Raw genomic sequence first — 14,629 nt, 5'->3', positions numbered from 1 at the left:
CCACAATTATGGGGGTTATGGTGCAGTCACCAAGTTCTTTCAGGACATTCAGGGTTTCATTCTCATTCACTAAAGAGAAGTGTGAGGGACTGTTTGCCAATAAGGCAGTCTTTATGGAGCTCATGCCTGAGCTACACAGAAATAAAAAGCCATTCAAATAGCTTAAGTGAAAGGAAATGTAGAGAATGTCAGAAATACATAAATGAAGGGGTGAAGGTGTTAATGAGTGAAGTGGGTGTGTTAAAGGCATTAATGGATGAAGTGAAATGGGTGTTTTCTTGTATAAGTGGGAACTAAGGAATGATAAACTAAAAAGATAGCAGGGACCTTGCCTTTGGGAGGTGGTGTGATGGGGGCTTAAGTTTTTTTTTTTTGCTACTGAAGGATCTTAAGTAGGTATATAAATGTAACATGGGGGTGGGGGGGGCACCTGTCCAGCTCAGTGTGCAACTCTTGATCTTGGAGTTGTAGGTTCAAGCCCCACATTAGGTGCGGAGATTACTAAAAAATAATCTTAAATGGATGAATACATGTAATATGGATATCCTGACATCAGAATAGGATGAATTTCAGAGAGCAAAGACTAGTAGGGAAAAGAAGTAAAAAAGAGCAGAAGAGAGAAAAGTATTCTAACTGGGGAAACAAAACAATTTAAGTGCAAAGCAATGCAGTAAGGCTGTTCATTTCATCTGTGTCATAAACAAGTACCGTTTTCATTTGTATTAGATTCTAAAAAGAAACTTACTTAAGGTAACAGGTATTGGGTGGCCAAACCAGGATTTAAAGCGGATTTTCTTGTTATAGGAAGGATCAAAAAAACAAAAACCCAAAACATGGGCAGCCCTGGTGGCGCAGCGGTTTAGCACCGCCTGCAGCCTAGGGTGTGATCCTGGAGACCCTGGATCGAGTCCCACGTCAGGCTCTCTGCATGGTGCCTGCTTCTCCCTCTGCCTGTGTCTCTGCCTCTCTCTCTCTCTGTGTCTCTATGAATAAATAAATAATCTTAAAAAAAAAAAACAAAACAAAAAAACAAACCAAAATAAACCCAAAAAGCCAAGCCCATGATTGTCACATGTACATTCAGAATTTTTATTTCAAAACAAAGAACCACAGTAACATTAATAATAGAAAATCCATTTGGAAATATTCACAATCTGGTCACTGAGAAATGGGAAAACTTCCACGCTGCATTACTGCCAACCCACTGTTTTTGAGAAGCCAGAAGTAGAGGTGCAGTTACAGGAAGTCATCTGTTCAACCAAGCCCCATTACATATAAGCTCTGTGAGATTTTTTTTCCAAAGGCTCAATGATCAGAGGAAACAGTGAGAACTCGTGACTGAAATACTGTCATTGGCAAGGGTTTGGCTAAAGGGTCTTAAATATATAAGCACCAAGGAGAGAAAGGGTAATCAAAAAACCTATGTAAGAAGGAAGACCGAGTAAAGTGTCATGAAGCCCAATCTTCATTTATAAAAATACTGGGAAACTAGATGATTTGTGGAGGTGTCCATGACCTGGGGCAAGCATCCATCCTTCCAACTCATCTGACTCTTAAAATGCTCCATAGTTAGAAGTCTTCAGTTTGTTTCTTATCCCCTTAAAAGAAAGGCCCCTTCTCCACGACTCTCTTCCAAGAGGGCACAATGTTCTGATCTCACACTTTTCTTTGCTATTCTTACCATCTGGGTCTAGAGGGAGGTGAATCCTCCACCCTCAATGTCAAGATTTAAGGAGTTCTCTCCCAACTCTCCAACAAGGAAAGGTAGCTAGGGGAGACTGAACTCTAAAGTTTGGAAGAAAACCATAGATGCAAATTCCACCCAGCAGAGGCAGTGTTATTTATATACATAGAGATGAGTTTTAACATATTCTATTCAAAAGTAGGCTATAGAGCATAGGGGACACAAGTTACCAATAAACAACTTCCACCCAGAGCAAAGTGACAGTGCGTATACATTCATACTCTCAAGTGTGGGCTACACTGCACATTTACTCATACCATCCCAAATGTATGGGCCCCTAAGGGCACTTGTACGTAATACTATGGAAATATGGTAACAGAAGAACAAGCATGCCATGACCCTAAAGGAACAACATACTTCCATTAGATAATAGTCGTTCAGGAAAAATCCTCTCCCAGAGCTGAGGTTAAAAATTCCAAGTTAGTTATGAACATTCTCCTCTGAATTCTTTTAAAGCTATGGCTTAAAACAAAACAACAATCAATAATAACTAAAATCTCCTAAATAACAAAATGGAGAAAATACTGAACCTCTATCAAGAACCATTATTTGGGTTGCTCATTTAGAAGGTTCTCCTACTAGGCGGGTGTTAGGAATATTTTTAAAACAAAGAAAACAAACCCCCACAAAAAAAGGAGTCCACTACAAGGGTAGGAAGTCATTTGGTCCAGTGCAAGGAGAAAGGATTTCTAGAAATAACCTTCTCTTCCTTCTCTGGACTCCAACCAAAATTAGAACCCATCAACCACTGTGAACTATAATGCCCATCTTAATAATAACCCTAGATTTCAAGTAATACTACATGTAATTTTAAACAAAGAAAAAAATTCCAAAGGTAAGCAGTAGCTTAATACAGGCACATGACTTTTCTGAGAAATTAAACTTGAGAGTTTCCACCTGAAAGGTTAAGAGGCAACGTGCAAACTTCACACACCGTCTGAGAACACATTCTGTTTCTCCCTGAATCTCCCCTCCTTATTGCACCTTGACCTCTCCCGTATCAAATCTTCTACCCTATAAACCTCTCTTTAAGCACCTCCCTCTAACTCTAACCTCAATTTCCTTATGTTTGCATTATTTGGTAAAATTACTTTACACTTAAAAAAATAAATATTTATGCAATAAAACCAGAAGATAAAATAAATAAAACTCAAGTTAATTTGCTCTGCAGAGCTGTATGGAAGCGAGGAGGGTGCTTCTATTTAATCCCTCTCTGCCCTCCACACTTATGTAGATATGCTTCCTGGGAGGTCTGGTATGTGTGTGTGTGTGGGGGCGGGGGCTGCACCTCACTCTTATTCCCCTATTGGCCCTGGTGAGGACCTACCAGAACCCCAGGTAGGAAGAGCTGGCAATGTTGTCATATTGCCATATGACAATATTGGAGTGGCCAGTTCCTCCTGAAATGAAGGTAGGTTCACTTGGTCTCTTCTAAACAGAAGAGAATGTCCAAGAAATGAAACGTTTCAAAAGCCATTGAAGATACAACTAACTCCAGCATTGGGTTCTTCTGAGTGCTCATGGAGTGTGTGGGGAAGAGAAAGGAATCAAGTAGCAGCATTCAGAAACAGTCCTGGGTTACAACCTGATTGATTTCTCCCTCATCCGGGAGAGGTGGTTTTTCCATGTTGGGAGGGAGGCAGGAAGGAGGCATGGCTTAGACAGTGGCGGTCTCCTTCACCGGCTGCATGCTGTTCATCTCCACAATGGGGCCCTTCTCCGCTCTGTTGGCATCCTGCGCTTGCCCTTCGAAGGCTCGGGTGATTTCCTCAAAAGTCCTGCCACGGGTCTCAGGGACTTTGAAGAAGGTGAAGACCAAGAAGATGATGAGGAAGCCAGTGAAAATGATAAATACATAGGCTCCTAAGTAGAACTAGTGAAAAGATACAGAAAAAGGAGTATCAGTGTAAGATCTGGTCATTGCCCAACTCCTCTCCTTCCCATCTCAATGAGCCTTTAAGGTCATGAAGTCATGTCAATGACTAGCTAATCCAAATTGTGGATTTTAAGTGCTGGTTTGGAATCCTTTGAGACTTATCATGATCATTGTATCTAGGCAGAACTATGCCTTTGTAATCACCTCAGACTAGTGGTCTTTCAAAAGTTCCCAGTTTTGGGACGCCTGGGCTGCTCAGTGGTTTAGTGCCCACCTTCGTCCCAGGGCGTGATCCTAGAGTTGGGGGATCGAGTCCCACATTGGGCTCCCTGCATGGAGCCTGCTTCTCCCTCTGCCTATGTCTCTGTCTCTCTCTCTCTGTGTCTTTCATGAATAAATAAATAAAATCCTCTAAAAAATTAAATAAATAAATGTTTCCAGTTTTGGGGTACTTGGCTCCCTCTGTCAGCAGAACATGCAATTCTTGATTTCTAGCTCTTGAGTTTGAGCCCCGTGTTATAGGTAGAGTTTCCTTTAAAAAAATAAAAGTTCCCAGTTTTGCCTTCCTGCTTCAATCTTTTTTTACAACCATTCCTTTTTCTATAGGTCATTGAGAACAAGAAAGAAAATCTGGTTTAAAACATTTGATATCTGGGATGCCTGCGTGGCTTAGTCAGTTGAGCATCTATCTGACTCTTGGTTTCAGCTCAGGTCCTGATCTCAGGGTCGTGAAATGGAGCCCCATGACAGGCTGTGTTCAGTGCAGTGTCTGCTTGAAATTCTCTCTCCCTCTTTCTCTGCTCACCCCCTACCCCACCTCCCCGTTTGATCTCATGCTCTCTCTAAAATAAATAAAATCTTAAAGAAAACACCAAACACGAAACACTTGACACCTAGACCTGTGGTGTCAGTAACCAGATTTTAAACCTGTTGGCTTAGGTGAGCTGGTTTCAAAATGGTCTTGGTTAATTTTGTTTTAATTTACTTACTGCAGCAGAAGGAAAGAGCAGCCCAACCAGAAAATTGGAGGTCCAGTTGGAACAACCAGCCACTGCCATTGCAGCTGGGCGGGGTCCCTGGCTGAAGAGTTCGGCCACAATAAACCAGGGGATGGGGCCTGGGCCAATTTCAAAGAAGGCTACGAAGACCAAGATAGCCCCGATACAAACAAAGCTCATCCAATTATAGTTATCCTAAACGAGGAAGGAAAAAAGGAAAGTGAGTAGTAAAGACAGCTCGGCCTGGAGAGGATCTAGCCTCCCAGAGGAGAAGACTTGACAATGAAAAGCTCCCTTCTGTCCTGGGTTACAATGGAGTTAATTGGACTTAAGAGTCAAAAGCCCTGGGTTTTTGAATCCTAGCCTTGTGTTCCATCTGTGTCAATTGGCACAAAAATCATTTCATCACTCATAAAATGGGAATAATTACCTTGAGATGACTTGAAGAATTAAATTACATAAGGTATTTTGCAAACTATATGTCATTTAGATATAAGAATTCCGGCAGTTTAATTACCCATCTCTGATGATTCACTTTTCTTAAGACTCTGGGCATGTGACTTTATGGATCTCTACCCTCATCTTCCCACCTGTGTCACAGAATCACCTGTAATCCCTCCCTTTCCTTCACTCAAAGAGCACTCACCTTTAATAACAACGAGACGGTCATAAGGATGGAACAAACAGCCATTCCTCCAAGGCCAATCATATGTAGAGTTCTCCTCCCTGCCTTTTCCACCAGAAACAGCTAAAGGAAGAATAGAACATAAAATCTCAGCTTTCCCTTTCATGAAAACACTGTTTGATCTACCTGAATCTGCCTTACCAGTAGCAGGATACTTATTAAAATCACACTTCCCCTTTTAGTTCCGAGTTAAAAGCATCCTACAGGATCCTTTTTATACCTCCCTCTTTCTCATCCCTTTTATATTTGCTTAGAGTGAAGACTCCTTATACCCATCATTCACTAGCTCTTCTTCCCCCCAAAATGAAACAACACAAAGGTTTAAATGATAGTAGGGAAATGGCAGGACTTGAAACCCATCCTTGAACATGGCACAGTTAGAATGGCCCTCCCCCCACCCCAAACGATCACACCATCCAACTTACAGAGACAACAGTGAAGATAGTATTGACCACCCCTGCACCAATGGTGGCATAGATTGGCTCCTCAACACCTGCATCTTTGAAGATTCCTGTTGAGTAATAGAACACCTAATAGGAAACAAAAGACAACTTTGAAACCGCAGTTGTGCATAACAGTTAAAAGAGAACCCTTAGAAAAATAAACTTGGGATGCCAGGGTGACTCAGGAGTTGGGCATCTGCCTTTGGCCCAGGGTGTGATCCGAGGAGTGCCGGGATCAAGTCCCACATCAAGCTTCCTGCAGGGGGCCTGCTTCTCCCTCTGCCTGTGTCTCTGCCTTTCTCTCTCTCTGTCTCTCATGAATAAATAAATAAAATCTTAAAAAAAAAAAGAGAGAGAAAAAAAAGAAAAATAAAAGGGTCAGGAGGTTAAGGAGTCCTTTCCGGGTTTTTTTTGTTCAATTACAGTATCTTTTCTGCAAATAAATTATCTTCTGTATCTTTGTTTTTAGTTCTTTTCAATTCTAGCTGCTCATTTCCATTTTTTCTTCTATGCTCATTCCTTCTGCTCATGAAGTCTCTTCCTTACACCTCTATTTTATTAACTTAGATATAAAGGTTTTAGTCCCATTAATTTTTTCAATTAAGCTTTTTTTTGGTTCATTTTAAAGTTTTGGGTTTGTTTTTAGTAATCTCTACCCCACATTGTGGGGCTCAAACTCATACCCGGAGATCAAGAGTTATGTGCTCTTCCAACAAAGCCAGCAGCAAGTTCCTCAATTACACTTCCTCAATGGACAATTCCCCTAACCCCTAAAACAGTGATAAGCCCACACCAATATGTTAATTTGACAGTGAAGAAATTGAGAAATAATCTCAGCCTGCTCATGTAATTAGAAACAGAACTTGGGCTGGAATCCCTAGCTCTAGGTCCCTTCCAAGTGTTTTAGCAAATGATACCAGCTATCCTTTTAACATATACTATTAAATAAACTACTCTTTAGTATATATTATTTTTAATTTTTAATTATTTACTGATCAGTGTGCTGAAATGTAAAGATGCTATAGCTACCATAGTTAAACAGATGTCAAAATATTGGACTCAAACCTCAAAGTAACAAGGGAACAGGATCTAGATCATCTAGGTTCAGTCCCTAAGGTTTGGGGCCAGGAATTTATTATTTCATCCTGTGTTTTTGCCTCTATAGCTGTATTTGTCAGACTTTTTATGTGTCTACGCTGGGATTTACCTTCTCAGGAAACAACTCTTCAAATACATATAACCTCGGATACAAACTATGTATATTTGTATTTTCTAAAATAAGACTCTGGACGTCTGAGTGGCTCAGTGGTTGAGTCTCCCTTCGGCTCAGGGCATAATCCTGAAGTTCTGGGATCGAGTCCCACATTTGTGATGTCCTATATACTGAAAAAAGTTTGAAAGGACAAATGTTTATAGAAGTTCTGAGACTAAAGGTGATGAATTTTTCGTTTATTATTTATTTTCTTAATTTTTTCCACATGGAAAACACATACTGCAGATAGAATCTTAAATAAAAACAGGGGCACCTGGCTGACTCTTGATCTTGGGGTTGTGAGTTTGAGCCCCACGGTGGGTGCAGAGATGACTTAAATAAACTTAAAAAATGGTAAATAAATAAAAACAGGGGTATTTGGATGGTGCAGTTGGTTAAGTGTCCTACTCTTGGTTTTGGCTCAGGTGGTAATCTCAGGGTTGTGAGATTGAGCCCCATGTCGCACTCTGTACTTAGTGCAGGGTCTGCTCAAGGTTCGTTATCCCTCTGCCCCTCTCTCTAAAATAAATAAATCTTTTTCTTTTTTATGATTTTATTTATTAGAGAGAGAGAACATGAGCAGGGTGAAAGGCAGGCAGAGGGAGATGGAGAAGCAGGCTCCCTGCTCAGCAGGGCACCCGATTTGGGGCTTGATCCCAGGACCCTGAGATCATGACCTGAGCTGAAGGCAGATCATTAACTGACTGAGCCACCCAGGTGCCCCTAAAATAAATCTTATTTAAAAAACAAAACAAAACAAAACTAAACTAAAACTAAGTTAAAATTGGGTAATCAACATTTTTGGAGTGGCTGCTGTGTGGCAAGCATCACTGGGGGACTCTGACTCTGTAGATGGAACAAAGTGAGCAACTGCCTGTGCTCAGCCCCTCTAGTGAGTTAAGTGCAGTGGGCAACCCCCACTGGCCACAGAGTAGCTACTCACAGCATTGATTCCAGAGAGCTGCTGGGAGAGCTGGAGCATGATGGAAATGATAATGGGTTGCCGGTAGCTGCGCGATCTGAAGAGCTCCAGCACAGTAACTTGCTTTTCTTGTGCCATCCTAGCACTCTCATCTTTCATCTCCTGGATGTCCTGACTCACATCCTGGGTACCCCACAATCGTTGGAGGACTGGTCAAACAAAAGATAAAGATTAGGTGCTATTCCATCTTCATTTCCCCTCTAATACAGCTGGGCAAAAGCCACAGAGATGAGCTCTGGATATGGCTGATCAATTAGCATCTGTGCCTTAACCTGCTTCTCACGTCACTCTTTAGGGGCTGAAAGTTTCTGACTCAAGAGCAATCAGGGAAGTCTCCATTTGGGTTCTGAGGGGGCAAGGAAAGGAGAGGACCAAACAGATCCAATGCCCTAAACCACAACCCTAAAATTCCTACAGTCAAAGTGTGAAGGATACTCACTCTCCTTAGCATTCTCCTCTTCCTTTCTGTTAATGAGCAAAAATCTAGGGCTCTCGGGGCAAAATGGAAGGGCGGCGCTTTGCAGGACAGCTGGAATGATGGTGAAGCCCAAGAGCAGGGGCCAAAGCTCTTCAGTTCCCATGATGACTTTCAGACCGAAGATCTAGAAACCAGATCAATAGGATACTGTATAGCTCATTCTTTATATATATATAAGCCAAAAGTTGGTTTAAAAAAAAAAAAGTCAGAAAAAACACATTTCAGCAAATCATCCATTTTTTTACAGCAGGAAAAAAGTTTCTTTCTCTACCCTTCCTGCTTCTTTAGCTGTTTGTGAGCTACAATAAGAAAAGTACCTGAAACTTACATATAGTTGAATAGATGCGGATATTCCTGAGCTTATCTATGTTAACTCATTTAATGAGCCATGACTAAAACTCAAAGCATGAGTTCTAGAGTACCTGAGCTACCAGGATCCCGATGACGATGCCCAGCTGGTTAAGAGTGCCGAAGGCCCCCCGTAGGGCAGTGGGAGAGATCTCTCCAATGTACATGGGCACAAAACCTGTGCAGAGGCCGCAGAAGAGGCCAATAATCAATCGGCCCAGGATCAGCATTTCAACCGACTGCGCTATTTTGCAGAACCCCATAAGGCAGCCACCAGCAACAGCCAAGAGGTTGACCATAAGCATTGAATTGCGCCTGAAAGGTTAAATGAAGACAAGAGAAGTTAGCAAAATAGGCCTGGCCTGATCTCTTTCCTCCTTTCCTTATCTCTCTACCCTTCTCCAGGTTCACAGATCTTCTCTTGTGGTCTAACTTTTCCTCTTACTATTATCAGAACATCTCTGGCTGGGATAAGAGCAATGGTTTTTATACCTCTGTATGCATAAAACTCACCTAGAGAGCTTGTTTAAGTTGTCCACTAACTAACAGCATTAGCTTCCAATCTGCAAGAAATTAAAATTGACCCACCCCATCCCAATTTACTAAATCATTAAGTCTGACTCTGGGACAGAGGCCAGCAATCTGTTCCCAAAAGCCATCTGGGTGATTGGATTCTAGCTAAGGTTTGAGAACCATTGGTACTGGGCAATCCTGATACAGCTGGTCCCTGAACACATTCAAGAGAAATTTCTGGACCAGTGCTGATCCTTTTATGCTTCTTCTTTTTTTTAAAGATTTTATTTATTCATGAGAGACACACACACAGAGGCAGAGACACAGGCAGAGGGAAAAGCAGGCTCCACGCAGGGAGCCTGACGTGGGACTCGATCCCGGGTCTCCAGGATCAGGCCCTGGGCTAAAGGCGGCACTAAACCGCTGAGCCACCCAGGCTGCTCTCTTTTTATGCTTCTTACTGCATTTTATTATAATATAGTTGCTTGGATGCCCCCAACATACTAATGATGACTGATTTCAGACTAAATTTTTTTTTATGGGCAGAAAGTGGACAGCCTCAGCTCTCCTGGCTCCAGGCTAGCTTGTGGGGAGGCCATTTTCAATTAGTATTGATAGCCAGTATAAAATAACAAATTACTGCATCTATGTGTTAAATGTGGGAGGCAAAGCCATCGAAACCGCTAACCGAAAATGGAAGTCAAAGATTAACACTGAAAATTTACTGCAGATGTTGGGAAAAACTAGAGCTTTAGCAACTCTCCCCTTGGGTGGTCTGCTGGAATTATCCAGGGAGTTCTAAAACCCTGGTACTTTTAAAAGCTCCCAGGGAGATCCTAAATATGCAGCCAAAGAGAGCCTACTGTTAAAGGGTAAAATTTCATCCCTCATTCGGTTTTTACCTTTCTCTGCATTCCTTTCCTGGGAGACCCCACTTCCTCTATTAGGTTCTTTTGCTAATAAAATAACAATAGGAAGAAAGTCACGGGGAGTTATGGGAAAGGCACATTAAAATTTCAATGACTTGGGACTTGGTTGAGCATCTGCCTTTGGCTCAGGGTGTGATCCCAGTCTGGGGAGGAGGAGTTTCACTCACGTTGGGCTCCCTGCATGGAGCCTGCTTCTCCCTCTGCCTGTGTTTCTGCCTCTCTGTGTCTCTCATGAATAAACAAAATTAAAAAATAAAATAAAATTTCAGTGACTTGAGTAGCCACATTGTGGCCTTAAAAATGCAAACACAACAAACATCAAACATTATCAAATAAAATGGGTTGCTTTAATTTTTTTATTTTTATTTATTTTTAATTTATTTTAAAGATTTTATTTATTCATGAGAAACACAGAGATAGAAGCAGAAACACAGGCAGAGGGAGAGGCAGGCTCCATGCAGGGAGCCCGCCGTGGGACTCGATCCCTGGTCTCCAGGACCACACCCTGGGCTGAAGGTGGCGCCAAACCACTGAGCCACATGGGGTGCCCACTTTAATTTTTTTTTTTTAAAGTTAAATTCTACTTGTGTTTCCAGAACATCTAATTAGCAACTGAAATGATTTCTTCACCAGTTATAACTGAAAATATTCTACGATGTTTTATTAAGTCAGTGTGGAATGAGAAGATTCAATGTTAGTAATGGGGAAAAAATGTTAGTAATTTGGCCATTATCCACATTTACCACAGGCCAAGGATTATAAAATGTTTCCTCCCAATCCTGCTTTATAAAATAATGAAAACACTTGCATGAAATCCCAAAATTTTAAAGAAAAGTAAACAACTCCTGACCTTGTAAATCAAGTATGTTTCTGGGAAATTCCATAGTACACTTTATTAGAGACTACTGAATTAGCTTCAGCTGGACTGCAAAGGCGACCCTCTTTAATGGACAGCATAGCTTCAAGCAGTCCTATTCAGTGCCAGTTGGCTTAGTTTACCTCAATTCGAATTGGGGATGTTTTCATTCAAATGCATCATGGCCTCCCCATCCTAATTCTCAATACCTGTTCCCAATGCAACCAGTATAGCCCCCTTCCTTACCCAGTTTCTGGTCAATACCTGCCAAAGCGGTTGACAAAGAGTCCAACAGAGAAGGAGCCAATCATACCACCAACAGAGAAGATGGCCACAGACAAGGACCAGAGGGAAGTGAGTAACACTTCAGTGGGAAGGTTTTCCGATTTCTCTTCCAAGGTGTAATTGAGAAAGTCCTTTATTATCTGCAAATTAAAATGATTGGTGGGCAGACAGACTGTTACAGTTGAATGAGAGAAGGGGCAAATATTGGGGGGGGATCTTTCTCTCTAAGAAAACAGCATTATGGATTAACAGCAGAGAATCAAGTAAATGGATGCAGATGGAAGAGATAGAGAACATACTGGAGGTTAATGGTAGCTCTGAAAAGAACAATTTTGATTTGTCCTGAAAATCCAGATAGGTAGTAGCACAGATGTTCAGTAGACTACCCCTAGTCCTCCCCTAAGACCCTCCCACCCCCGTTGTAACTAACCCCCTGAGGGATAACAAAAGAAGTGTGCCATGATAAGGTGAGAGGAAGAATGGGTACAGTCCAGTCAAGGGTATAGAGAGCAACTGAGCTTTTTGCTTTGATTAATGATTCAGTTAGCCTTCCCCACCAATATTATTCTGTCTCTCCAGCCTTCACCAAGCTAGATACCAAGTTTTACTGAAATTCTTCATTGTTGAACCCCACTTTATTTATTTTTTGAACCCCACTTTAAAGGAATAATTTCCCAATTCCAAATTCTAACTCTAGTTGCCTGGCACTCACCGTTTCAGGAGCATTGATGACTCCGGTATTATAGCCAAACTGGAAAGAGCCTATTGTAGCAATGGAGATGGCAAAGATCAGAGACACCGTGACCTGGGGTGGGGGGCAGAAGAGGGAGAAGGGAAGAAACTTTCCTTAAAGCTCTTGACTAATGATGGTTTCTTCTCGATTAAGGAGATATACTAGGAGCACTTAGCCCAAGAATGCTATGTAAAGAACAAAAACTTAATGAAATTTAGGTAATAAATGGAACACAAAAGAACCGGTTATCCTCAAGAACTTATCCAGAGATATACAGACAACCACGTACACTTGGGAAAAGTGCCAAGAAAATTTGGCTAGAAAGTTAAGAACAACTGGGTTAATCTGTTTGAAACTATTAAAAAGAAAAAAAAAAATTGCCCCAGGTAAAAGCAAGCATAGAACTGCAGGAAAAGAGAGCCCTGGGATTCCTAAAAATGGACTATTTTGGAAACAGCTAGATCCAGTGTTGTCTTATCCTGTACCCCAGGATCCTACTGAAGACCAGAGTGGTGGTGGTGTCTTCACCATTCGGCTGTTCTTATTGCTCAGGATAACGTAATCTATAAAATCTACCCACGGTATCCTGGTCACATTTGAAATTCTTCCTGTTTACTTCATTTTGTACCACTACCCCCACCCCACAAAGGGAGAACACAAGTTCACTCCCAACCTAACAGACAGGAGTCGTGGGGGGGGGGAGGAGGGAGTCATCTCTCACCTTACTGGGAGTAATTTAAGTGAGTGTTAGATTTTCAGTTCAAGATAAGCTCAATTTTTATGGCTGAGGACATCTTCTGCGGCGCCTGCCCAACCCTTCCTTACCTTTAACTCCCTCCTCCTTTTAGGTTAGACAGAGTGGCCAGGAGTTTTGCTTCTCCGAAGCTGACCCTGCACCCCAGGCCACCAGGTATAAGCACCAAAGCGCCCTCGCCCGCACACAGCTGTGTAATCTAGTTCTCATCAGTAAGGACCTCTTCTTCTTTTCAGCCTGGCCTCATCATCATTTACTATCCTTGAGGGCCTTTTCATTTTCCACCCTGTTTTTTCATCCCTTATCTTCCTTCATTTTCAAATGAAGTAAGAGATGTTCACCTTGGTGACAACGATTTTCTCCCTGTAAAAATACTGTTTCCATAACACACAGTAACACATTAATGTATTGTGCACTCACATCACAACCACAATAAAGATAACTGGAATTCTCTCTCCTTAATATCCAAGGACTCTCTAGGTTACAGAGCAGATGGCCGGACACTGACCCATGCCCTCAAACGAATCCCAGGTCCTCTCAAGGTTTAATGCTTCCAGAGGAATCTTCCTGCCGGCTCAAGAGACCCATACTTGGAATCAACACAGCCAAGCAGCCTGCAGACTCAGGCATCTCATCCCCGCATCCTCAGTACCATGTGATTATGTTAAAAACAATAACAACCCTGAGAAAAACACATAGCTTCTCCAGGTGGCTTTCCCTGTGACAGGAAGGTGAATGGGACTGGGATAAATCCTGAATAGGTTTGGACATCCAAAAATAACTGGCAGAACCATGGCATCCCAGGCTGGAGAAGAAACGAATAGGCCTGAGGATGGCTAGATGACTTAGATTAAAACGGAGCACAGCACCTCCATAAAGGCCTGCCTTTTGAGTGTACCCCCAACAAGCAAAAAAATAACTGATAATTCTATCAGTCCTTCTTACCTTCTGTGTCCCCATGGCCCTAATTTACTTCTATTCCAATCTTCAATAAAGATCTGGGAGTTGGGATCCCAGAGACACCGCCTTCCAGTCAACAAAACCTCCAAAATGTCCTTCTCGGCAGCAAGTTTTTCTACTGGTCCCCAGCTCCGCAGCACATCTCCTCCTCGCTCTCAACGTTAGAGCTCGCCAGGCACTAATTTATAATCTCTGCAAAGGGTGGCGCCTGCAAGGAAGACAAGCCCCCCGGCCCCGCCCCACACCCGGCTCAAGTGATCCCGTGACCTCTCGGAATTTGGTGACTTCAAACTCTGCCCCCACCCTAGGCAACAACTCCCTCCCTCCTCCCACCCCCTTTTTAAAACCACATCCTTCACCCTCCCCACTTCTTTTTTTTTTTTTAAACTGGTCCTCCTTCCCCCTTCTAATAGCTGCTATAGCATCTTAGTTTCACAGACAAAATGCTCCAGAAAAGCCTGTGGGAGGGCAAATTAATTTGTGTTCTCCATCTGCTGGGAATTAAGTCAATCTATAGAGATGAGACTAAATGCTATTTACACAAGGTAGAGTCAACGGGGTGCTGCTATCTGAAAGTTAAGGTTGTTTGAAGGTGTGTAAGCAGAAGGATTCACAATGCCATGAACTTATCAGCTGCCTTTTGATTATAGACTAGGTCTACAATCTTGAAGGGGAAGGAAGGGCAGTCTGGAGAAGAAAAGCTAGCAAGGAACGAACTGGGCCACTTTTTGGCTCTCCTTGTTCTCTGATTAGCACACTCTCTCCTGGGAGGAAGAAAATCTGAGTATCTGGG

The 14,629-nt window shown here is 42.2% G+C and overlaps 1 protein-coding gene across 1 annotated transcript; it reads right to left on the bottom strand.

The window, feature by feature from the left end:
- Positions 1-1,075: 1,075 nt before the first annotated feature.
- LOC121480283 (solute carrier family 2, facilitated glucose transporter member 3) lies at positions 1,076-14,061 on the bottom strand. The gene is made up of 10 exons (XM_041736732.1): positions 13,822-14,061; positions 12,102-12,194; positions 11,369-11,529; positions 8,881-9,121; positions 8,420-8,582; positions 7,942-8,129; positions 5,729-5,833; positions 5,265-5,366; positions 4,610-4,813; positions 1,076-3,617 (listed from the first exon to the last, which is right to left on the bottom strand). Exons 1-10 carry the CDS (start codon positions 13,834-13,836, stop codon positions 3,402-3,404), a joined length of 1,488 nt encoding a protein of 495 aa, XP_041592666.1. The 5' UTR covers positions 13,837-14,061; the 3' UTR covers positions 1,076-3,401.
- Between the last annotated feature and the right edge of the window lie 568 nt (positions 14,062-14,629).

This window comes from Vulpes lagopus, chromosome 21, assembly GCF_018345385.1.
Source record: "Vulpes lagopus strain Blue_001 chromosome 21, ASM1834538v1, whole genome shotgun sequence".
Classification (NCBI taxonomy): Eukaryota; Metazoa; Chordata; class Mammalia; order Carnivora; family Canidae; genus Vulpes; species Vulpes lagopus.
Note: the sequence above shows the minus strand (reverse complement) of the source record. Positions and strands in the feature narration are given on the sequence as shown.

What these genes read in the sequence shown, in the direction of transcription:
- LOC121480283 (XM_041736732.1), bottom strand. An exon ending in AGCTCTCTGGAATCAATGCT is followed by an intron (nt 5,834 to 7,941) that starts GTGAGTAGCTAC and finishes GTTTCCTATTAG; the next exon opens with GTGTTCTATTACTCAACAGG. An exon ending in CCGTCTCGTTGTTATTAAAG is followed by an intron (nt 4,814 to 5,264) that starts GTGAGTGCTCTT and finishes TTCCTCGTTTAG; the next exon opens with GATAACTATAATTGGATGAG.